At 34.7% G+C, this 23751-nt stretch overlaps 2 protein-coding genes across 3 annotated transcripts; both read right to left on the bottom strand.

Annotated features, from left to right (window-relative positions):
• Positions 1 to 2627: 2627 nt before the first annotated feature.
• On the bottom strand, positions 2628 to 5511 carry LOC147387159 (indole-3-acetate O-methyltransferase 1-like). The gene is given in 5 exon segments (XM_086421901.1): positions 2628 to 3073; positions 3707 to 3819; positions 3822 to 3981; positions 4347 to 4763; positions 5310 to 5511. Coding segments are annotated over 5 exon segments (1155 nt in total). The 5' UTR covers positions 5421 to 5511; the 3' UTR covers positions 2628 to 2719.
• An 8067-nt stretch (positions 5512 to 13578) lies between these two features.
• Positions 13579 to 19944, bottom strand: LOC147387158 (putative BPI/LBP family protein At1g04970). 2 transcript variants are annotated; one of them, XM_086420845.1, is made up of 6 exons: positions 19215 to 19944; positions 17780 to 17919; positions 17109 to 17460; positions 16003 to 16251; positions 14838 to 14963; positions 13579 to 13982 (listed from the first exon to the last, which is right to left on the bottom strand). In XM_086420845.1, exons 1-6 carry the CDS (start codon positions 19623 to 19625, stop codon positions 13788 to 13790), a joined length of 1473 nt encoding a protein of 490 aa, XP_086276971.1. In that variant the 5' UTR covers positions 19626 to 19944; the 3' UTR covers positions 13579 to 13787. The 2 variants fall into 2 exon arrangements, with proteins under 2 accessions (XP_086276971.1, XP_086276972.1); XM_086420846.1 differs by having other exon boundaries at positions 17780 to 17949; positions 19215 to 19353.
• Positions 19945 to 23751: the final 3807 nt, after the last annotated feature.

Here is a 23751-nt window from a genome sequence, read left to right as displayed (position 1 = left end):
CAATTTCAGTAGTTGTTTCAAATTATGATTAGGCTCATATAAAATCTTCAAAGCCAACAAATAGAAATCAAGAGTGCTTCAATTGTTACGAATTTTCTTTATTTTAATTGGTGTGCAATAAATAAAAGTTGGAGTGCCTATAGCAGTTCTCTAAGTTATTCATGCTGGGAAAATATAAATTAGAAATCCTTATGGCCGCCACTGCAAAGAATATTCTTAGTCATTTTCTTAAATCAAGACAAACATGTATGTAAAAGATAATAAAACAAGCAGATTCAAAACCAACATTTTAATACTACCGTTAACAACAAAGCCATTCATTCACCCCAAGAATATCAACCCTCTAGGTCTCTCCGTCCATGTCTCTCCTTATAATCCTTGTTTAAACCACTAACCCAAATCATTTTCGACGTGGTTATTCATCCACTATTCCTTGATTCCATTACAGCGAACTAATGGGAGCGAACTTATGTAGTTTTAGGCGATTGCCTAAAAACGATGTTTCACATGACCAACCTGACTTCTCGTTAACGAAGCCAAGTCGTTCGAAGGTTGTGAAAAAGAAGAGACAATTGCACTATCAAGAGAAGAAATTTACAAAGGTGGGGAAGTTAACTCTAGAAGAGCTCATAGCTTCTCCAGGATTGAAACAAGATTCCATCAATGGAGGTGAACTTCATGTTTTTAGACAATCTTCAAGGGTTTACCCATCAACTCCTCCTCCTATTAGTACTAGAGTTAATGCACTCTTTTCCTTCAACTCAAGAGAGAGTTTTTCTAAGGAGAGGATGTTGAAGTTTGATGAAGTTGAGAAAGAAGAGATGATGATGATTTCTTCACCAAGTAGAAGTCATAGAGAGAAGACCAAGAAGAAGGTCAGCTTTAGAATGCCTGATGAGGCTGATATTATTATATTTTATCCATTTGAGGATGAATTTGGAGAGTGAATAAGGTTGGGAAATTAAGGCTCTTGTAATGTATCTAAATATGGTCTCCACATATATATAGAGGAGATTGTTTGAAAATTCTATGATTTGGGGGTGTGGAGGGTTATGCTTTTGCTTGGTTTCTACCAAATTCTTGTTTTAGTAGTTTTAATTTTTTAAGGGAAGCAAGGCCTAATGAAAACTGATTTCAAGAATCTGAATCTCCTTTTGTTAGACTGTTTCGATAAACTGATTTTGGAATCTAGAAATAGAATCTTGTTTACGGAAAAAATTGCATGTAACAGATTTCAATTACTTCATAGTTGATTTTTGTTTCTGATTATAGGAGAAACATCTTTATAGTTTGGACCAAACGTAACATTGGATTCTGAAATTGGATTATGGGAGAATCGATTGTACCACAACTTGATCACAATCAGATGGTGTTCTTGTAATTCTTTAGGGTTTTTTTTTTTTTTGTATTTTCATGAAAAAATCATTTTTCGAGACATCAGAAATTTTTTTTTACCAAGACAGGAAACTATTTTCCAAATCAACGCCTCAAAAAATGATTTTGTTGTTAGGATTGCAAAGTTATAATTGCATTTACATCATCCTCAAAAACTAAAAACCAATTTTTTATTTGACATTTTCCTATGTACAATCATATATGGAAAAATATTTTCTAGAAAACTAAATTTTTATGAGAAGAATTTTCTTGAGAAATCCTCCATATTTCCGAGTAATAGGTGATCAATATTTGCATCCCCTATTCTCAAAATTCACCCAATTGGTAAGAAATTGCCAAGAAAAATTGAACCTGGTTGGTGATTTCCAGCCGTAGGATTCGACCACGTTTTCATTATGAACTGGTTAGTGGGTAGGGCTGTAAATGGGCCCGATCGGGAATAAATTGATATTCAAATTGGGCCTGGCATGCTCAAGCCATAAGCCTATGACTAGCCGAAAAATTCATGGGCTCATTAATTTCAATGGGCCAATTATGCATGGGACAGATGGCCCAAACACAACATGAAAAAACCCCATATTCGACATCCAAAGGCTGTCGAATATCATGAAATTCGGACCAAGACATAAACTTTTTCATTGTCGAATTCTTTCTTTTTGATGGGCCGAAATCATCAAATTAAGGATGACAGAAATTCGACAGTTCTAAACCATTGAATCTGGGGAACATCAAAATTTCAACTGTCCTACGCCGTTAAAATTTAGTTTCTAAAATCAGCGAGCCTTGATCAGTCAAATTTTTTAATTTACATAGTGAAAGAGTGTTCCACATGTCAACTCAAAGGATATAACAGTTGGGTTATACCCAACACCAAGGAGTACAGGATCACACTCTTCAAGAAATACAAAAAACTAACAAGGTTAATTATCACCCAATTTGGAAAAAAAAAGAAAAAGAAACTTCCTTTACAAAACTAAGTGACCCTCTATAAGATTAGAAGTAAAAAATAGACCTAATAAAGTCTACAACTGAAATAACTGTTACACATGCCATGTACATGTCACACTCCACAATAGAAGTAAAATGGAGGGGAGAGAAAGAGAGAGAGTTAATTTTTTTTTGTTTTTACTAGCTAGTTTGGAGATAAGGAAGCAAGGAGACACAATCCCATTAAGTATAAATAAAGGTAAATAAGTACAGTCAGTAAAAGCACACCATACAAAAGAGAGAGAAAAAAAAAAACATTCATTCATAATCCATTAAAGTTAAAAGAGAGATATTTTTCTTTCTATTTCTCTCTTTTATGTGTGTTTCTCTTTCTTTTCTATGCAAAAGAAAGTGAGGCAACAATGTGAAAGAACTGTAGTTGTTCTAGTAGTTCCTTTGCATGGCTAGTGGCTCGATGCTCGAGCCGAGTGAATAGCTCATCGCTTAGCCGATCACCAATATGGGCATCCACTAGTACTCCACACACACTTCTACAACTGTTTGATAAAGCTCGACCCACCTCGGCTGCATCATCGGGATGATTAACTATGAGCGGGCTACCTCCTCTGAAGATCTCGAGCTTATTGATCGCGAACGAGCCGTCGGCTTCGACTATCTCTTTGAAGTCTTGTAGGCTTGGTGCATAAACTGGAATGTTGAAACTATCACGCTTTTCTCCATGCACTAGTCCCTAATATTATTCAATAGTTTATAAAGTCAAAGGTCAAGGGAGCCAGCAACTCCAATTATTTTTAGTGGGAGAAATTATAATGTACTACATGAGCTAATATAAACATGGAAGCAAATCATGCAATCTCCATCAGAGGTGACATGATCTATGATGGATGGTCTTTGTCTTCACATCACATCATTATCTGATAGATAAGATAGTATACAAATAATAACTCTTCGTCTATTTTGTCTACCAGAACTCAAGAAACGTTTTCTAGCCCTTTAGGAGAAAATGATTAAGTGTTTCACACTCCCACCACATTCAAAGAACCCTAACTCATCAATTCAAGGTGGGGCCTTGTCCCCATTAAACTCTAGTGATGGAAGCCAATTATTAGGTGGACCATGTCATGTAGTAGAGCTTAAACTCATGGGTCATGGGTTCCAGGCCGAATCATGACCCGGTTTTATGACCCAAATTAAATGTTTTCAAGAGAGCTTCCATTAGCACACCAATCCATGGGTAAATAAATTTCAAAAGGATTGGTGTGTTGTAAGTAAAAATTGGTGTGGCTTTTCCAAAGTCTGTATTCTTTTGTACTACCGAAAGCAACAAAGCGTATCATGCATCGTACATGATCATCATGATTACCTCTTGGACAAGGTCGTCCCAAGCATCTTGAAAGTGGGTCCCAAAGAGAAGACCAGCCCCACCTTGGTCTGTGGGGTCCACAGAGGTTCTTCCCAAGCAAACAAGGAACATAGACCCCCTTTCTTCAGCTCACATGACCTTGACCTTAGGAAACCTGCCAAGTCTGTTTGAAATTGCTTCTTGTAGGCCATAGTTGTGCTCACTCCTGCACCGTGGATGAAAACCCTTCCTTTGTTATAAGCCGTTGATCTCTTATCAGTCACGCTTTCTGGCACCTGGGCCCACACAAATGTGATCCCACATGTTAGTGTCGATAGTTTATTATGATGATAAACCCTAGCTATATAGTTTGATGTTCCTGACTTTCAGTGCATTTTGAACTGGCCATTTTAAAAGGCAAAAAAAAAAGAAAGATCTAATGGTTAAAAATTGTCACCATTTTGATCCATTGATTGATCAGAGGACTGTGATTGAATGATCATCTAAGGGTCAACCCAGTAAAGGGTGGGTGATCATGATTCATGACCAGCTTTGTATGTACTATATGATATTATCATAGATCGTCTAACTATATTATTATACTTCACTATATTATATTTACTAATAAGAACAAATCCAATGTGTTTGAGAAAATTAAAACCTGAGAGAGCCAATGCAAGGAGAAAGCCGAGTGGAAAACATCGATCGATTGGGCTGGAAAGAGTCGGCGATAGAATGATCCTGGAACTCCAGCAGCAAAGTAAGCACGGTGACCATTAGCGGCAAGGCACTCTTCCATGCTACCTCCATTAATGGCCAAAGGAGGTAGAAGTTGGAAGAGAGTGTTGAAGTCGTTTGAAGGGAGGTCGGAGAAGAAGGCGGAGAACTCGGGTGGTTCGTACCCTAATGCCTCGTATCTCTTAATAATATGTTTAATGATTACGTCGATGATGTAAATGGTGTTGCCGCCACACGAACAGCCCAAGTCTGCTACCACGAACGGAGCCTCCGGGGACTCAAGTTGCACCTCGTCGAGTGTTGCTTCGAGAAGGTGAAGCATGGATTTAGCATGTCGAGCCTACGAAGAAGACAATACAACATTAATATATAATATCAAATTAATTACTTAAAAATAAAAGTTGATTATTGAAATAATAGTAGTAATAGAGACAATTGTCCTTGTAGTAATTAGTATTATTAGATGTGAGTATTGAAATTGAAATACTTATAACATTATTATATAATGAAATAATTATGGTAATCTCATTCTTAAAGATATGGCATCCGTACATAATAAATAAAATAATACAAATTATACAAACATGATAGAGGTCGATCAGACATAATTAAATGATACCATTAGTGGTAACAATTCGCTTTGTTAATTAACCATAAGTTTTTAATACTTTAAAGTTCACTTTTTCATCATTTTTAATTTGTGTCTTCTTCTTCTTCTTCTGTGAGTATTTACGGATGGCTCATAAATTGCCTTCAACGAGAAATATTTCCTAGTGAAAAGGTGATGGTGGTAACAATTTTGTCTAAATTAAAAACCCATAAACTTAGTAATTAAAAATATTATTCACTAATAGAGGAATAAAGAGAATTTAAGGTAATAAGAAACCTGAGCTTGTGAGTTGTTTGCATAACTAGCCTCTCCTTTGCCTCCTTTCATGCTAAGCATCCTCTCAAGCTTCATCTTAGAAACCACAACATTATCTCCTTGGAGAGCCATAACAAACAGTCTTTGAGTTGGTGGTGAAGGTTAGGTCGATGGGTTTAGGTGTAGAAGAGACCAATAGACCGGGAATATTTATAGAGACTAGAGAGTACTGAGGAGTTTTTTTTTTTTCCTTTTTTTTGGGTTTGGTTTGTAAATAAAAGATGTTCACACTCTCTCTCATTATTAGAATAAAGTGAAAAAGGAGACTAACATATAGACACAAATATTCACATATGGACCTCACATGGAATGACAAAGCAGGCCAAAATTAACGCCTGATTTTCATGTTTCCTTCTCTACTCAACTTGGCAGACTGAGGCCTAATGATATTGCCGGATTTAGGCCAAAAACATAACAAATAAAAATTGGGCCAACAGATGCTCATTCTATATAGCTGGATTTTTAGTGATATTTCTTTTCTACCTTTATTTTTGAGTTCATCCATTAATCAAGTGGATATGAACACAGGGATGTTCAACAAAGATGCTTGTTTTGATGTGTTTTCAAGAAAAGATGTTGTATTTGATGTAAATAAAAGTGTGTCAAACCCAGAAACCCATCAGACTACCAAGACCAAATATTATCCCGATCAATTGGACGATTCTAACTATTCGATACAGTAAAGAAGCTTAGCTTCCAAATTGTACATTGTGATTGAATGGTTACTACATCACTGTAGCTTGTTTGTGCATGATTACAAGAAATATCAAAATTATTTGATGGACTCAATATTAGACTCATATATTTATAGAGAGAATGGGTTTCTTACTTCCTAATTTTTTTTGGTAAAATTAAGAAAAAAGATATAAAACTTTTGAAAATTAATTCAAAATATTTACGACCATGTATATCATATAACACTACGTGAAAACTGGAAAATTTGATTGGCCAAGACCCATGAATTTTAGAAATCAAAATTTTTGATGTTCCTCAGATTTGACTGCTTAGAGCCGTCAAATTTCTCCCATAGTCCATTAATTTGATTGTTTAGGCCTGGTGAAAAAGAAAATTTGTCGCATTTGACGCTTTCATCAAGGCATCATATCTTATGAAATTCGATGGTCTTGGGCCATCGAATATAGGCTTTTTTCACATTGTGATATCCATTTTCATAAACAAATTTTCTAATGAAGAGAGATATAAATAGTTCATAAATAAATTCCATAGGAAAATTGTGCAATACGATATATACTTTTTTGTTATTATAAAATATGTATAATGCACATGATAATCATTGATGTGATCTAGTAGATGTTCTATTGGATGGTTGTGATCATCTCATAGATTCTTTTTTTGTAGCTTTTAGATTAGTTTGGTGGGGCTTATTGGTTTGAAAAGCATGCCCAACCCTTAGCACAAGGAGCATCTCAAACAATTATAACTACAACAATATTGTAATTATGGATGGCAAAGCTGGGTCTTGGCCGGCTGATAATAATTAAAAAAAATGAAGATAAAATATCTACAATCTGTAACATCATCCATGACAATTCCAACAATGACACATCGAATAGCAAGGTAAAAGAAGACAATCATCTTTGTCATATATTAACCCATCATCTAATTTAATTAATTATCACTTAATATGGTTGATGATCTCATAATAATCGAATAAATGTGTTCGTGGGTCAAAAGTTACGATCAAAATGTCACCAAAGACTACGATTATCAAACTACTAGTGTATTATTTTTTTTTTCCCAATATTTTAATTGTATAATTCGTCGGCAGGTAAGAACTTTTAGAGATAATTGAGATTAAGGACATCAATTAAAAGCCAAATGATGATTGATTATACTTTGTAACCACCACCCAAAATTCAAGGTTGCCTTTGTAGTTATGACTTTTAACTACTAGTGTTGGTGGTCAAGAATCATCACTGAGTGTAAAATCTTTTTATCTTTTTTTCTAGAGCCGTGCTGGAGTTACACAAAGGGGGACACAATGATGTGGTGGCGCGCACATAACCATAGATGCTTTTCAGTGAGATACGAATAAAAAAGCATCTACGATTATGTGCACACCCCCACGTCATTTGTGTCGCCCTTGTGTCCCTGTTTGTGTCACTCCAGCATTAGTGTTTTTTTTTCTATTTTTCTCCTCCAGAGACCTGGAAATTTGTTCTCCTTTTTCTCCTGCATGACCCCTTTATGCACGTTTTAGTCTACTCCGCGTGATAGTCGCCATTTCACGTGATACTAGGTCGGACAATTTTCTTCTTCCTTTATCTTTAACACCCCCCCACCCCCACCCCTTATATTATATATTAATAGGGTATTAGGGTTACTGTGGTCTCAAAGGTAATTAAAAAAATATTCCACTAAAGAGTAAGATAACCAACTGGTGAATGGCGATCCTGATGATTCATTCTGTGGGCCATCACATTGATTTGGGTGGCTATTCAAGAGCAAAAGAAAATGAATTCTTGAATGCCTTTTATGCTCATGCATGTCACATTGAGGTACTATAGAAGAAACTTTTCAAGATCTGATAATTTATCCTAACCAAGGACTAGGTTTAATCTAACAGGTAGGATAGTTTATCCTTTTTAAACATATAAATAGCATGTTGGGATTTTTTTCCCCATATAATTAGGGTATTTTCTTTTAGAGTCGTGATAATCGGACTCCCCTGCGTGGCATACTCAATATACTCTCATGATGTGGCATGTGTTAGAATCGTAGATTTTATGCCCCGAGATACACATCTGTACATCCCCATAAATATGTGCAGTCATGTATCCTGAGAAAAAAAATATGGAAAATTCCAGCACAAGCCACATCAGGAGAGTATTTTGAGTGTGCCATGTGGGGTGGTCAAAAACTCATTACTCTTTCTTTTAAGTTGGGAGAGAGATGGGAAGAGGGGTGTACAAGAGTTTTAGGACTCCAGTTTGGGTATAAGACTTGAGTGTTTCTTCTTTGATTATCTTAGTGAATAGCAAATCCACCCATGGATGTAGTCATTGTGTCGTCGAATCATGTAAATCGTGGTATCCCTTGAATTGTTCTTTACTTTCTTCGCTATTTTTTTCTCAATCGTGTTGATCAATACGTTTCTTCAAAATTATAATATTGGTTAGTCCTACTCTTGAATACAAGGAAAAAATTAAAAAATAAAAAATCTTAACTCATCAAATGATCTATCATTGACTTAATAATCAAGGAATTAGTTCACCCTAGAAATGGATGGTGGTGATGGGGGGACGAGTTGTGATCGATGGTATCGACACAATCAAACGGCAAGGGGTCTATGTGTATTGAATTTTGGCTTACTTGGGTCTTGGTGCAATAGATTCCTAACCTTTTGTGGTTGCTATTTGGGTATCTTTACCACATGCATTTCTTAATGACCACCTCTTAAATGCTTCCTTTTGTAACACTTCTAAGGGACGGTAGCTATTCCATTTTTTAAAGATGGCTATGGTTAGGTTTTGGATTTATCAGGCAATAATAAACATAGTTAGGTTCTGGATTTATCAGACATCATCAAACATTTTTGTTTAATTATGAATTAAGAAGAGACCTAGACTAGAACATAGTCTCTAGATTATCTTTTAAAAATTCTTTTGATTAACTTAATGATCTTTCTTGACCACCCGTAAAGAAATATTTGTGTGAGAGAGAGAGAGAGAGAGAGAGAGAGAGAGAGAGAGATTACTTGATGATTTAATTAAACCCATTTCCATCTCAAGTTTAACATAGTAAAATCTTTCTTAGCCACGATTTAGGATAAATTACTATTTCGTGATCAACTTTTGACGAATTTACGATTCTGGCTCACTAATCATTAATTTTAATTATCAAAAAGTAAACGATCAACGAATTTGGAGGTTTTAAAGTGACTATTTCGCAGATTTAAAGTGACAATTTGGTAGGTTAAAAGCAAAACTGTCACGTTAAACCTATGAAATAGTCACTTTGAAACAGCCGAATTTGTTGACCGTTCACGTTATGGTAGTTAAAATGAACAATGAGCCGGAATCGTAAATTCATCAAAAGTTGATCACATTTTCGTAAATATCTCCATGATTTACTTCAACTTCTCTAATCAAATGTGCTTGATCATGATCTTAACGAAGATTGAGGCATCCCAATAATAATCAAATGTGTGGGTTTGATACAAACATAAAATAAACATAAACTAGGAAGAGATGGATCTTGTTTGAAGATTTAGTTCTGCTTATGTTAGATACAAGCAAACCCTAAATGAAATCTAGGGCAAAAAAATGTGGTAGGCAAATACCCAATAGAAAGATACATCTAAAGCAGTTATGTCCACAAGAATCAAAGCTATAACTATAAGAATCTAAGTTCAACTGTCTTGGGAATATTACCATTTGCATGGAATTTAGGGTTTTGTATTATTCAACTGTTGCAGATTGATTGAATCGAGAAAATTATGGAGATTATTTGTATTCTATGTTATAGAAATTATTTAAAATAAGAAAGATAACATTAAAATGTTATTTAATATAAGTTTGGTGAATTTTACTAAAACCTTTATTTCTTAATCTTTAACTGATAAACCGTTGTCTAGGGTTCTTTTATAAGATTAGGTAGCCATGATTTCTTTTCTTTAAAAAAAAAAAGTAAACTTAAAAGATAAGATTTACTTTAAAGGTCTACTATTGACACCTAAAGCTCTAAAACAAAAGCCTATACTCATCAATCCAAAAGTAACATGGACAAGAACAAGTTGAATTAATACTTGTCTGTGTTGTATTCTACATCTGATCATCAGTTGGGCCCACTAAGAGTATGATGAAAACAAAGGTGATTTCTTGAACGGCTGGGCATCTTTGCTGAGAAGTCAGAGAGTGGTTGTGGGGAAAGACACCATGTCTCCACTAATTGAATTTTTGGGAGAAAAAAAAAAAAAAAATTCAACTTTTTGAGAGTGACTTTTGTAATATTGGATTTCATTTGTTGAGTTTGAACATGTTTTGGTTATGTAAAACGTCACATTATTGAATAATGCTGAGGTGACTTTAAGACTATACCTCATATCGCATATCCTGACGTGAAAGTGTGTAGGAATCATAGATTCTTTTATTGAGATAGGATTCCTACACACTTTCACGTCAGGTCACTCGAATGTGACTCTACATTATTTCATGGGCATGATCCTCACAGTAATCAAGTTCAAATTCTGCAAATATTTGATGGAGTTTCAGTTTGTTTAATTCAGATAAATTCATGAAAAGTTTCATAAAAAAATTACAAAAATGATATGAATAATGATTTTCAAATTTCTTCCCAAAATCCATCATCTTCAAACCTCCCTTAAAACCTTAACTTGTTTTTAAGATTTGAATGTGAAGAAAATAAAATATTGAGGATGAATTCTTAAAATGTTTCTTTGACGAGTTAATGTGCAGGTCCCTTGTCTAGAAAATTTTACAAAAAAAATTGGAGAATTTTCTGACTATGATGCTCGTTAAATTATTTTATAGGAATGTGTCAACTTGTTAAGTTGATTGTGTTGATCCCACGACTTAGGTTTAAAACCCACCTTCAGCTACTAAACACTAATCACTAAATTCTCATTTCCTTCACGAAAAAAAAGGAGAAAAAAAAAATTTACATAATAAAAAATATATGTTCTTTGGGTTCGACATTATTGGGTAAGATGAGAGGAAATCTTGAGCAAAGGGAACATCTGGATTCAAAAAATCCAAAGAATGGATAACAACGAATCCCCATGATCATGAAATTAATTTGAGATAAATTAAGCTTAAGGAAAAATAACTTTATAATTAAGAATGGAATTGTTAGTTTAGAGGACTTTTGACTAGTTTTCTAACTTAAGCATCATATATGTGCTCGTCGGCAATATTAAAGTCAACAATAATAGCTTCCTCCAAGAAAGTATTTGTCTTTTTATTGATCTCAAAATGTGATTAATAGAAGCTTGACACACTTAATTGAAGTTGAGAAGTCTATGATTTTAGAGAAACCCTTTCCTTACTATGATAGTGAGGAAAAAAGGCCTTACTAAAACTCATCTACCATCAAAAAGACCTTGAGATGCGTAAAACAAATTCTCGAGATTTATTACTTCCTCACTATCATAGTAAGGCTAGTCTGACTCATGATTTTATTCTACTTAAGAGAGGAGACTTGTTGTCATTCGAGTGATACCTATACTTGGTGGTAAACTACCAAAAATCTGTATGGGTCTGTAAAGGACAATTGGGGGCCCACCAAAAGCTTTGCTTGGTCAAACTTTGACCGTTCAAAGTTTCTTAGCTTCCCTAAATTGTATTTCCTTTTAAAGGCCTGAAAAGTTGAAGGCAGTCATTATTCAAATTACCCCTTGACCAAAAAGTACAAGATACCATGAATGTTTTGCCGACCACATGGTGGACCTCCACACCAAAAGGAGACTGATTGGTGATTTATGATTGTTGAGTTTGAGAGATATTTTTTCTCTGGGCTTGAAATCTTTACCCATAGGCCTTGTTGTTGTTGCCATCTGCCAAGAGGTAGGACCCAATGTTATGGGTGAATGGGCCCTCAAAAGTATGCAATGTTGGTTGCTTGGAATATGGTTTCATTGAGAATTCAATAACCCAAAGATGACAAGAAATCAGTAAGAAGTAGGGGTGCGCACTGGATCGCGTAAATCTGAGAATCGAACCAATTCAAAGCCTTTTGGATTGGATTGATTCAGATTGAGTATGATTTGATTCAGGTACGAATTGTAAAAAAAAACTGATTGATTTGGTTCGGTTATGGATTAGGGGTATAATAGAATTGAACAATCCGAGAACTGAACCAATTTTTATATTTATTATAATATATATTTATTTAAAAATAAAATATAATCTTAAAAGATAAAAGGTAAAAACATTCATAGAATACTAGTCTCAAACCCCTTTCTTAGTTTCTTACATCTATTTTCTCTTCTTCAAGTTCTTGCTTTATTTTCTAATTTTTTCATGATTTTTTTTTAACGTGTTATGCGTGATGCTTTGTTTAATATTTATTTTGCTTAGTTTTAAGTTTTAAGTATTTTAATTTTACTATTGAAAATAATAAGTATGAGAATCGAAAACCGATCCGAACCAAAGTTGGCTTGGATTGGTTTGGTTCCAAATTTGTAAAACCGATCATGTTTGATTAAGTTCCGATTTTACCACAAATCCGGACCAATCCGAACCATGTGCACTAAGAAGGCATAGATGGTTTCCCTTTATCAATGTTCAAATTCAAATCGTTTTTCCGTTACTCGTACTTGTGCCTGTCCAAACGGATCCCATGGCCAGTTCCCCTTGCTATTACTATTAGATCACTTAATAAAAACATAAGAGTTTCCATATTTTGACATATAATTTATAATTCTCTCTGTGATGCTAATGAGATGTTAACCACCTCTAAAATCATGTGCTTTCTTTACAATTCCTAAAAGAGTCATGATTTCTAACTCGAAAATTCACTCGGACTTTACATAGCTGATGTGGCAAGGGCACATAACCATAGATCTTTTTCTTCAAGATACACAAGGAAAAGATCAACGGTTATGTGCCCTTGACATGTCAGTCCAATGAAACTTTTGGAGTCAAAATATCATTAATGGTCCTAAAATCTTTTTATTTTATTTTTTTTAATGTAAAATATCAATAATTTTATTTTCGGCATTTTTGTAAATATCAATAAATTTATATATATATATGGGGCTGTTGAAGGGACATATGTAAAAACAATGATTTTTCAAAATATGAGTTAGAGGTTTTGGATTGAGCTGATTTTTGATGATCACTATGATAAGTAGATCATCCTCACAAAAAATCAGCTCAATCTGAAACTTCTAAATCCATCAAAAGTGATTTACAAATTAATGGTAAAAATTGACAAAAAATCATCCACATTCTAAATCACTTTTAATTGGGTTAGAAGTTTTAGATTGGACTGAATTTTTTTTTCCGGATGATCTTCTCATCATAGAGATCATCGTCACAAAAAATCAGCTCAATCTGAAAATTCTAACCCATATTTTGAAAATTTATTAATGTTACATTGTTTTTACATATGTCCCTTGATCCTGACCTATATATATATATGAATTTCAGCACACAAAATGAATCAGTGAGGCAGTTTCATTCCATATGCTAATATGTTGATTGTTACTTGATAATGATCTAATGTGTAGCTTTTCCCTATACACAAATCCAAGTAACTCCGGAGTCGGAACCCTCTATAGAAACAATTGACATAACACAGTGCAAGCGAACAATAAGGCTGACTGGTTCTGTTTTTTTGCTTTGTTTATCAGCAATAAATGTACAACATAAACAGAAAAGTCGATAACGTATCTAACCATACACCACGAACAACAAAGTCTTGACACAAAGATTTGAGTTGACATATCTAACCAGGCTAGATTGAGAGCGGCTTAGTGTCGTAGGACTCCGTATATACTACATCACTGCAAATCACAATCCTTGAATTGGAGTAGAGTATGTTGGCATCTTGAAGGGTGAAACCACGAATAATGGGCAAAGGGAATCCTTTCCTCAGGTGTGAGTTAGCATATGGCAAAGCAACGGTCTCGAGGACAGTCCATACCACAGACTGCATAAATTTGGGAAACATAGTGAGATAAAAAAGTCTAGGAATGAAATTAAAACCAGTTAGTAGTCCTTTTTTTTAAGGTAATAGGCAACAAAAATACATGTTTCTACTATCTCTGGATAGGTCTCCTTTCATTCTTACTACTCACCAAATTATAAAATATAATTACTTTGTCATATATTTTCTCTCAAGTCAATAAGATGTATTGAGCTTCTATTGCCACACCAACTTTTGCTAATGCCTCCCCAAGATGTGTGCTTAATTGGGGTGGTGTTAGCAAAAGTTGGCGTGGCAATAGAATCTTTCATAATGTATGGTACTAGACTAAAAATTTCCAGATGTATGAGAACAAAATCAGTTGAAGTTGGAATCTGGCATATATCCTACAATGGCACGTCACCCACCACAACATAGCAGGCCAGTCACCTGACTCTGACCTGGTAGGCTTAAACAAATCTGAGTCGCAACTAATTTACTCTCTCTCTAAATAATGGCGTACCCATGGAATTTAAACCTTGTCCTCAAGATTCCCAAACAGTGTTCAAAGTCTACTGTCTACTAGACTCCAAGTGTTCTATAAAGTAATACAATTAGAATAAATACATTCACCATTACACTGATTTAACCTTAAAAACAAAATGAAAATAAATCAACATTCAACATGAATTTGAGCTTAGGAGCTTAGACCCATAGCTCAGTCAGTTTGACGCATTACAAAGCAACTTTGAGGTCTTGGGTTCAAGTCCAGCTTAGCCATAGACTGATAGTTCAGTTGGTCTAACACATTGCAAAGCAAATTTGAGGTCGTGGGTTCAAAACCATAAAAAAAAGCTAATATGAGCATCTGAAGCATACCTGAACCAAAGACATGTGGAATTTACCAATGTTGCTCCATTTTAATGACAGAGTGAAGGCGTCCAATCCAAGACTACCAGTTAGGTTATTCCTTGAGATCTCCACAGAGCCCAAGGCACTAATCACCTGAGGAAGAAACAGCCTCCAATATTCATAATGAATACGATAGTAACCACACAAAACTTCCAAGTTACATAAAACACATGAAAAGGTTCTAACCATATGTACGATTGTACAAAAATAAGTCCAAAAAGAGATAAGAGGACAACTCATACGCTAAGAAGAAACCTTATGTGCCACAAAGTACGTTTCATGTATAGTAATTGGTCATAGTCTCATGGAGCATTTTAAAATATATGACAGGTAATGTCTGCAATCCTAAATATTTATTATCCCAACTGTCATTCACTTGAACCATGCGTATCTCTTCTTTTTCTGTGCCCTAAACCAACCCCAAAGGCCACAATTAAAACTGGCCATGGATCCTAGATAGTACTTCCCCATACATGGAATCCTAGATAGTTCGTCAAGTTTATTATTATTTCTGTGTTTAATATCAAACGAGTTAAAACTAGGATCTCATATTTACGAATATTAGTTTTTTTTTTTTAAAGTTTTGGCTAGTGTTTGAGCCCACGCAACAAAAATAATGCTTTGAGGCCCTTTATAGCTGAATTAGCATCGCATATTACTTTTACATTTAGTATACTGACTTCAAGAAGGTAAAAATAACATCAGGATTCACGAACATCGCAACTATGAAAGAGTATAAAAAAGTGCAAAACTAGGATCCAATAGATGAATAAAGAGAGCTATGTTCTGATAAATTGGCAGCGAAAGTAGGCAATGTGTCATCATAATAAACTATGGATCAAGAACTAATGAAGATGATGTAGTTGTTTTGACCATTGCTGTCCATGAAAGGGGAAGAAAAAAAAGACTAGCTTTTGTGGAACTTTTGAGCAAAAACTTAGACAGGCATTTAGGTCTACATTTATTACGTTTCGAAATGGTAATTACAAGAATACCCAAACATTAAATAAACACATCATGCAGTTTAAGGCTAGAAATGTAAAAAAAATAATATGAGAAATAGTTAATAAGCAAAAATACATTTAAAAATGAAACAGAAACTACAAGGCATATATCTTACTATTAAGCTTACCATAGAGATGCATGCAACTGGTATTATTTCATTGGCATCCAAAACAGCAATTGTCATGTCTGAGTATATGGTAGCAATAATCTTATCTGACAAAATCCTAATAATTGGAGGAGAAGTAAAAGAAATATTGAGCTTCATGTCATCATTCGGATACTTCTTGTAAAGTTGAGGAACTATAAATTTCCAGCTAGCAGTGTTTAAAAGTGACCGATCTGGTATTTTGTCCACATTCCATTGCATATATCCTGCCTGACCACCAAAAACCAATTGGTACAAAAGTTCCATCAGATAATAAAATCTTATGTTCTACTGAGTCAAGTCCTGGATAGATTAGCCTAAAATTTGATCTAAATATCCATATACCTCGGAAGTATTGTTAAGGGGGAATAATAACCTAAAAGGCTTCACAAATTGGGTTTACAATCTTATCTTATATTGGGTGTATATTTTCCTCCACTCTCGGGTGTGTCATACCCTCATATAGGCCTGGTGACCCTCTTATATTTATAGTTCTCCAACAGATAGGTTTTTTGGAGTAGTTGGTTGGTTAACATGGTATCAGAGTGCTAGGTTCGTATAGGTCATGGGTTCAATTCTTTCCACCCTTATGGGTGAGAGGGAGTGTTGAGTGTTTATTTTCCTCCACTCTCGGGTGTGTCATACCCAACTAAGCCCAGTGACCCTCTTATATTCATAGTTCTCCCTCTCTAATAGATCGGTCTTTTGGAGTAGTTGGTTGGTTAACAATAACAAAGGAGTCCTCCATAATTGGAAATATCAAAAAGGCCTTGAGGATAACAAAGGAGTGACGGGTCCCCCAATAAAATCAAATATTGGCCTTGAGGTCCTGCTGGATATTTCCAATAATGGAGGACCTGACCTCTTTGATCATAAGCTCAGGGCATTTCAGGTGATTCCTCTATTCTTAATTCAACACTCAATAAGTAATTAAGCGCTTGTTAGGTACACATGTAGACATACTTAAGATTTTCTGTAATTGTAATTCAGTAAATACTTCTTTTTCTGTTTTTGATAAATAATACTAAAGTAAATACCCAAAGCAACATAAAAATAATAAACTGAGACTAATAGATATGAAAACTTACATTGAAGTATACGGCAGACCCAGAGTTGAATACAGCTTCATCTAATGAAATCACAATCATCTTTGATTGACCCTTGCAAGAAATTGAAAATTGTGAGCCCTTGTGGTAATAGTTGGGAATTGTAACTTTATCTGTTGGTGTGAATAACCCATTAATCTCAAGCCCAATGGACGAATCACCCAATAAAGGGTCATTAACAAATGTGACATTCAAAGAAGCAATCTCATCTATTGCGATTTCTTTAGGAATAGCTTGCAACTTGGGATTAAGCTTCAAAATGCCTTCTTTAATTTTCTTGCTAATTGAATTCTCCACGGCAGATTTTATTTGTCCTTCAAAAGCATCCACCAAACTAGAAATAAGAAAGAACACTAGTTAAATACTTCACAGGATCATCCAATTCCTTGACATAAAGAGATATAATGGCCGTGGTGGTTATTTTTTTTCCACGGACATTATTTTTTTTTCTTATAAAAAAAATAACGGCTGTGGCAAAAAAATGGTAACCACCATTTACCAAATATAAAGAGGATATGCAAGGAAAACCCAGTCCCATATCAGTTAGCTAATCATGGCATAGCAAAACAGATGATTATTTAATTGAAGAAAATATTAAATTCTAAAAATACAGACAAAAAAGAATAAATTAAATTCTAAGAAGAAATACATACCCTTGATAAAACCAAGATGCTCCACCATCCAAATTTATAAATATGTCATCCACATTACATCCACATTCCAAGAGGGACAGATTCAGAGTTCCTCCTTGATTCTCCAAGCCTAGAGTAAGCCCCACTTCCATGCCTTCAACCTTACCCAGAAGCAGCAGTCATCAATTTCCCTTTGTTAAGAGACACGTTGAAGATGAGCACATAACCATATAAGAGAAGAAATAGCCATGCTTCTAGAAGGCAGACAATGTTATTAATGGGTATCACTATTTTAAAAAGCACAAGCTTTATATGAGACTTTCTGCTTCCTTAAGGCAAGGCAGAAGCCTCAAGACGGTGCTAGGCATTCTACACAAAGACTAATGTAGTTGTGTGATTAAATGTATGGCGAGGTAGTGTGAAGTTATACAAGAGAAGTTTTAGTGACATTTTTATTGTATCAAAGTTATGTTATTCCTATTCTGTCTCTTCCTTGGTTTTAAAGTGCTTGGTGTATATGTGTGTGTCTTTGTTATTTTATTTCTTTGTCATACACATGACCACACATATAAGGGATCTTGGTGGTTATTTTAGTTCTTTGTTATACACATGACCACACATGTTAGGTATCTTGTTTTGTAGAACCCAATTTGGTTCTAAAATTGGATTCTGGTTTGATCCTGATTCTCATTTCTAACACCTCGGGAGATTTCGAAACCATAGGCATGTTTGGAATGCCAAGCCCCAATTGAAGTTGCTCCCTCTTCCCCCTCTGCAGAAAAATAAAGTAACTATGGGGGGAAAACCAGTTCTGTCCTTAACAGGCAGGCACTTGTGCATAATCCTCTACCCATACACTTCATAAATTAGTTTATCTTCTCGAATTCCTGGTAAAGCACAAGGTACTCTGAGTTGGGACTTATGAGTTATTACTGAGTAGGACAGACCCATAAACCATAACCCACAACCCACAACCCACAACCTATCAATTGCATCCATTCCATGGTTTAAAATATCGCAACGTATCAAAATGTATTGGTTAATACGTATCGGTATCGGCCAAGACCAATACGAAACATTCACCCCGAAAGATTGAATTTATCGGGTTTGTATCAGAATGTATCGGCCAATACCGTATTGATTTTTTCATTAACCGAAACATTCAATCAATACGATTGACAATCACAATTCCAAAAAACCTTACATACTTAGGCTTAAAATAGTATGGACAGAATGGAACTTAGTTCTTATAAGTAATTCCCAATAACATAAACCCAAATATGTGCATGAAAAACACCCACTAAGTATAAAATTTCACTATCCCCTAAATTAAATAAAAATAAAACCAACAATTATGTTAAATAAAGGAAACAAACAACACAACCATATCTACCGAATCCAATAACAATTGTAGAAATTTAAGCTTAAATACTAATAGAAAAGTTAAGCTCTATACCTGAATCGATGCGAGTCCTTTATCTGAGATTTTAATAGGGACAATAATCGTAGTAGAATAAGAATAATACCAATTCATACTCAAATTCGCAGTGCCACCCGATGCAACAATTGCGATCCCCGTGTCACCGGGCTTAACATACGAAGAAGAAACATCGATTTGATTAATAGTGATATTCGACAAAGACATATGAACACTCCCAATAAGTGGGATTTTTACAGATTTCTGAAATTCGGGCAATTGAAGAGGAGTCAGAGACGAAATTGCCTTTTTTATAAGAATATCTTTAGCAAAATCGAGACCCTTTTGAGAGAGGACTACAGAAATGAACCCTTCTTCATTGGATTGAAAATGGGTATTTGCAGGAATGAAGAACAGAGCTATGAGAATGAAGAAAATAGTGGGTGCCATGGAATTTTGGGGAGAAGCCCAGATGGGAAAACAATTAAATTAAAGAAGAGAAACTAAGGTGAAGAAACTGAACATAAGTTGTTGATGGTGAGATGGGGACTGAAGAATTGAAATCACATGGCTGGAACTTTAAAGAACTAATTTTGTTTGTTTGGGGAGAAACCCAAATGGGGAAACAATCTGGGAAGATGAGGATATGAGAGAAACAAAGGTGAGGAGACTCAACTCTCAAGAGAAGCTGTTGATGATGAGATGGGGATTGGGGACTGAAGAGCTGAAGTTTTGTTTGTTTGTTTGGTTTGAGGTGTGCAGTAAGCAACAGAGTTTTGGTTCTTCTTCATTATCATTGCTTTCAGGGGGAATAAAATTTTAATGTCAATCTCTTTTTTCAACATGGATATGTAGATCCATTCAGAAACGACATCTGTCATTTTATTCTGAAAAAAATTTCGGTTCACCATGATAAATCCTCCAAGTTAGAAATTATTTTGATTAATAATTTTTAGCCACTAGATAGTATTAAAATATTTGAATCTCACTATGAAAATCAAGGGTAAATTACTTAAAGAAGGTAAAATATTTTCATATTTACAAAAAAGTATATATATTTTTTTAATGGGTCTCGTTCAGCAACAAACATTTTGGCAAAACATGGGTTAGAAGTTTTGGAATGGGCTGATTTTTGGTGAGGAATCATCTTCACCAAAAATCAGCCCATTCCAAAACTTCTAGCCCCATGTTTACAAGTTGAAAAGTCGTAGACCGTTCATTTTTTGTAAATCATTTTTTATGGGGTTAGAAGTTTTGGAATGGGCTGATTTTTGGTGATGATGATCTCCTTACTGTAGACATCATCCTCACAAAAAAATCAGTCCATTCAAAAACTTCTAACTCATATTTTGAAAAACATTTTGCCAAAATGTTTGTCAAAATGTTTGTTGCTGAACATTTCCCTTTTTTAATTTATCAAAAATGAATTATGTCATTGGACTATCTAACATTTTAAATGGAGGCTAAATTGTTGGGAGTGTTAAAGGAAGTTATTAAAATGCTTGTTTTAATCATTTAGAGGGTAGTTTTGGTAGATCAATGTATTTTAGCACATTAAATTGCTGGACAGTCCAACGACTTAATTTGTTTTTGGTAATTTAAAAGGAAAATTTCTCTTTGTAAATATTAAAATATTTAATTCTCTTTTGGTAATTTTTCCAAAAATCAAAACTTTTTTTATTTTTTATTTATAAGATTCATAGGTTGTAGTTAGTATGCCTAGCCTTGCCCTCCCCCAAGTCAAGGTTGGCCATTTCAGCCCGACATGAAGCCCAGTTATTATGTGTTTAGCCCAATTAAAGCCCTAGCCCATGCTCATCCAGGGATCTAATTAGAATGAAGGATTCAAGAATAATCTTATAGCTATAGAATTTTTTCCATTTTGATTTTGGCTTGATTCATATACTTCACTCAATCCCAATAAGAGAATCAGATTTGTTTTTGCAAACTTTTTCACTATTCTTCCAACCCATCAATTCTAGAGCATTGGTAGACTTGTTTTGGGCTCCACATGAATAAGAATCCACAAGAACCAAAATCAGAATAATATGATGGTTTCAATTTCAAGTATCTTCTTCAAAATACGAAGGTCAATGCCAACTTTATATACCATCTAATTAGCAAATTCAACGATCATGGGATCATACTTGCGTTCTTTTCTTTCTTGTTCTTTTTATCATTGATGTGTGAAAAAAATCGAAATAGTAAAGATAGCACAATCATATAAAACACAAGGATTTATGTGAATTGACAATGTGCCTACATCCATAGAACAGAACAATAACAATCACTATTTTATCATAAGTTTTATAGTATTAGAGATCTCTATTTATAATACCAAGAGTTACCAAAATATATAAAACTTCTCAAAACAAAATTCCTCAAAAATAGAAAACTCTTAAGAAGATATTACATGATTACCTCCTACATCCTTGTAGCTTTGTGTAGTGCAATAGAATAAAAGACATTTACACAACATGATGATCGTAGAGGGGTACATGCAATTAATCCTTGTTTAATATAGCAGATTGGTAGCTCCAAAGGCTTGTAACCTTGAGGTCATGGGTTCAAGTCATGTCACTGCAATAACATATATATTTTTTTGTTTTAATGTTATTATTTGACAATTTTCATAAGGTTTTAATTAGAAACTTATAATGATATTAAAGTAAGGTTTTACGCGATCATCATTTTGCTATTATACTTGATGATCATTCCATCGTCCTTAATTAGTATATTATAAAACTAATTTCACAAGGACTTACTGTTTGGTCCAAAATATTATTAGGTCAATGTGGTCCTATTAAATGTAGGTACACTTCTATTTTATCTTGCAAAGGTGTAGTCTTCAAATATTTTTTTGTTGTTGATAACAAAGCGACTTGAATGAGTCAATCCTAAAATAGGTATTTATGTGGTTATAGAGAAATAACACATTCAACTGCTCTCCAATATGAAAAGAGGAATTTTCTAGACGAATTGTGATAATCTGACTACCCCACGTGGCACACTAAATCGACTCTCCTGGCCTGATAAGTTTGGGAACAATAGATCTGTATGTCTTGGGATACAAAACAGCACTTCCCCACAAAAGTGTGTATCCCGAGGGAATCATGTATCCCAAATTTGTCACGTCAAGAGAGTCGATTGAGTGTGCCACGAGGGACAGTCAGATTATCACAACTCTTTGTAGATCTAGGATTAATTCCGGTTTCATAGGGATTCATTTTGTAGGAAATCATCTGAAATGTATATCTTGCAATAAAGAAAAGACTTTGATCATTATGGTATCCCGTTCCTATAAAATAAGTTACGTGTCTACGTGGCACACTTTAGTTGGCATTTAAAATACCTTGGACTCCTGATCAAGCCATTGACATGGAAGTAGATCCTCACACTTTCAAAGGATGAGAGAGGGGTATTTCTTTAAAAAAAAATTTACATCTTAGCCTCTTCTGATCATGACTTACATCTGACTGAAAAAAATAAAAGACAAAAATAAATAAAACAAAATTTTTTTTTTTTTTACGCAAATGGTTACTGAACTCTTTATATTTTAAGTGTGAGATCTAATTTTATCGCTGATGTGACACTCTTCAAACTGTTGAAAGTGTGCAACAGACGATATACCTCTTGTTCAAGCTGTACAAGCCCATGGGCCTAACTCATTCTCATTAAAACTGGTTTGTGAGGTGAGGATTGCCCCAGGTTTATATATAGCCCAAGCTCATGATATCTAGGCAATACGGGACTATCGCTCACACACGCAACCCAATGTATTTATTTCCTAATCAAATTGTGTCTCATAGACACCGTTCGTATCTATAGAAACAAGACACCGTTTGGAATCTCGACTCATAAAAAAAAGTCGAGATCCCATATGGTGTCCCATTTCTATATATAAGAACGGTGTCTACATGGCACACTTTGATTAGAAAAAAAAAAAAAAAACACATTGGACTGTGTGAAGGGCTTGATTAGGAGCCCAAAGTGTTTTAAACACCAACTAAAGTGTGCCACGTGGACACCTAGCTAGTTCTTTTAGGAATGGAACATCGCATTGGATCCCAAGTCTAAAAAAAATTAGATGTAATAAAAAAGTCACGATCTAGAACAGTGTCCTATTCCAATAGATAGGAATGATGTCTGCGTGCTAAAGGTTCAATTGGAAAATAAACAAGTTGGGCTGGGCGCATAACTTGGTTAGCAGCCCAAGGTGTTTTAAACACCAACTTAAGCATGCCACGTAGTCACCGGTCCTATTTTATAGGAATGAGACACCGTATTAGATTGTAAGTCATAATAAAACAGAGCGATTGTCTAAGTTTATCCACCCTATGAATCAAGGGAGGAGCTAGGATTTTGCTCATATGGGGGCAGTCAAGAGTGAAAAAACACAGTTGTGGGGGCATTTAAGAGTGGAAATTTTTTTTTGTGGGGGCAATAGTGATAGATTTCTTTATCCGCTGCTAAAACCTATTATAATAGCACATTAATCCATAGAATTTGAAAACTCTTGTAGGGACAAGTACCCCCCACTCTAAATCCACCCTGCTATGAATACTAAAGAAGTGTT

Source organism: Akebia trifoliata, chromosome 13, assembly GCF_017979445.1.
Source record: "Akebia trifoliata isolate Shusen 1 chromosome 13, ASM1797944v1, whole genome shotgun sequence".
Classification (NCBI taxonomy): domain Eukaryota; kingdom Viridiplantae; phylum Streptophyta; class Magnoliopsida; order Ranunculales; family Lardizabalaceae; genus Akebia; species Akebia trifoliata.
The sequence above is the reverse complement of the archived record's forward strand: the minus strand, read 5'-3'. Positions and strand labels throughout refer to the sequence as shown.

Coding starts and splice junctions, on each gene's coding strand:
- LOC147387158 (XM_086420845.1), bottom strand. CDS start 19,625: ATGGCACCCACTATTTTCTTCATTCTCATAGCTCTGTTCTTCATTCCT. Junction 17,461..17,779: donor GCATCTTGGTTTTATCAAGG/GTATGTATTTCT, acceptor TCTTATTTCTAG/TTTGGTGGATGCTTTTGAAG. Junction 16,252..17,108: donor GGTCTGCCGTATACTTCAAT/GTAAGTTTTCAT, acceptor TTTGGTGGTCAG/GCAGGATATATGCAATGGAA.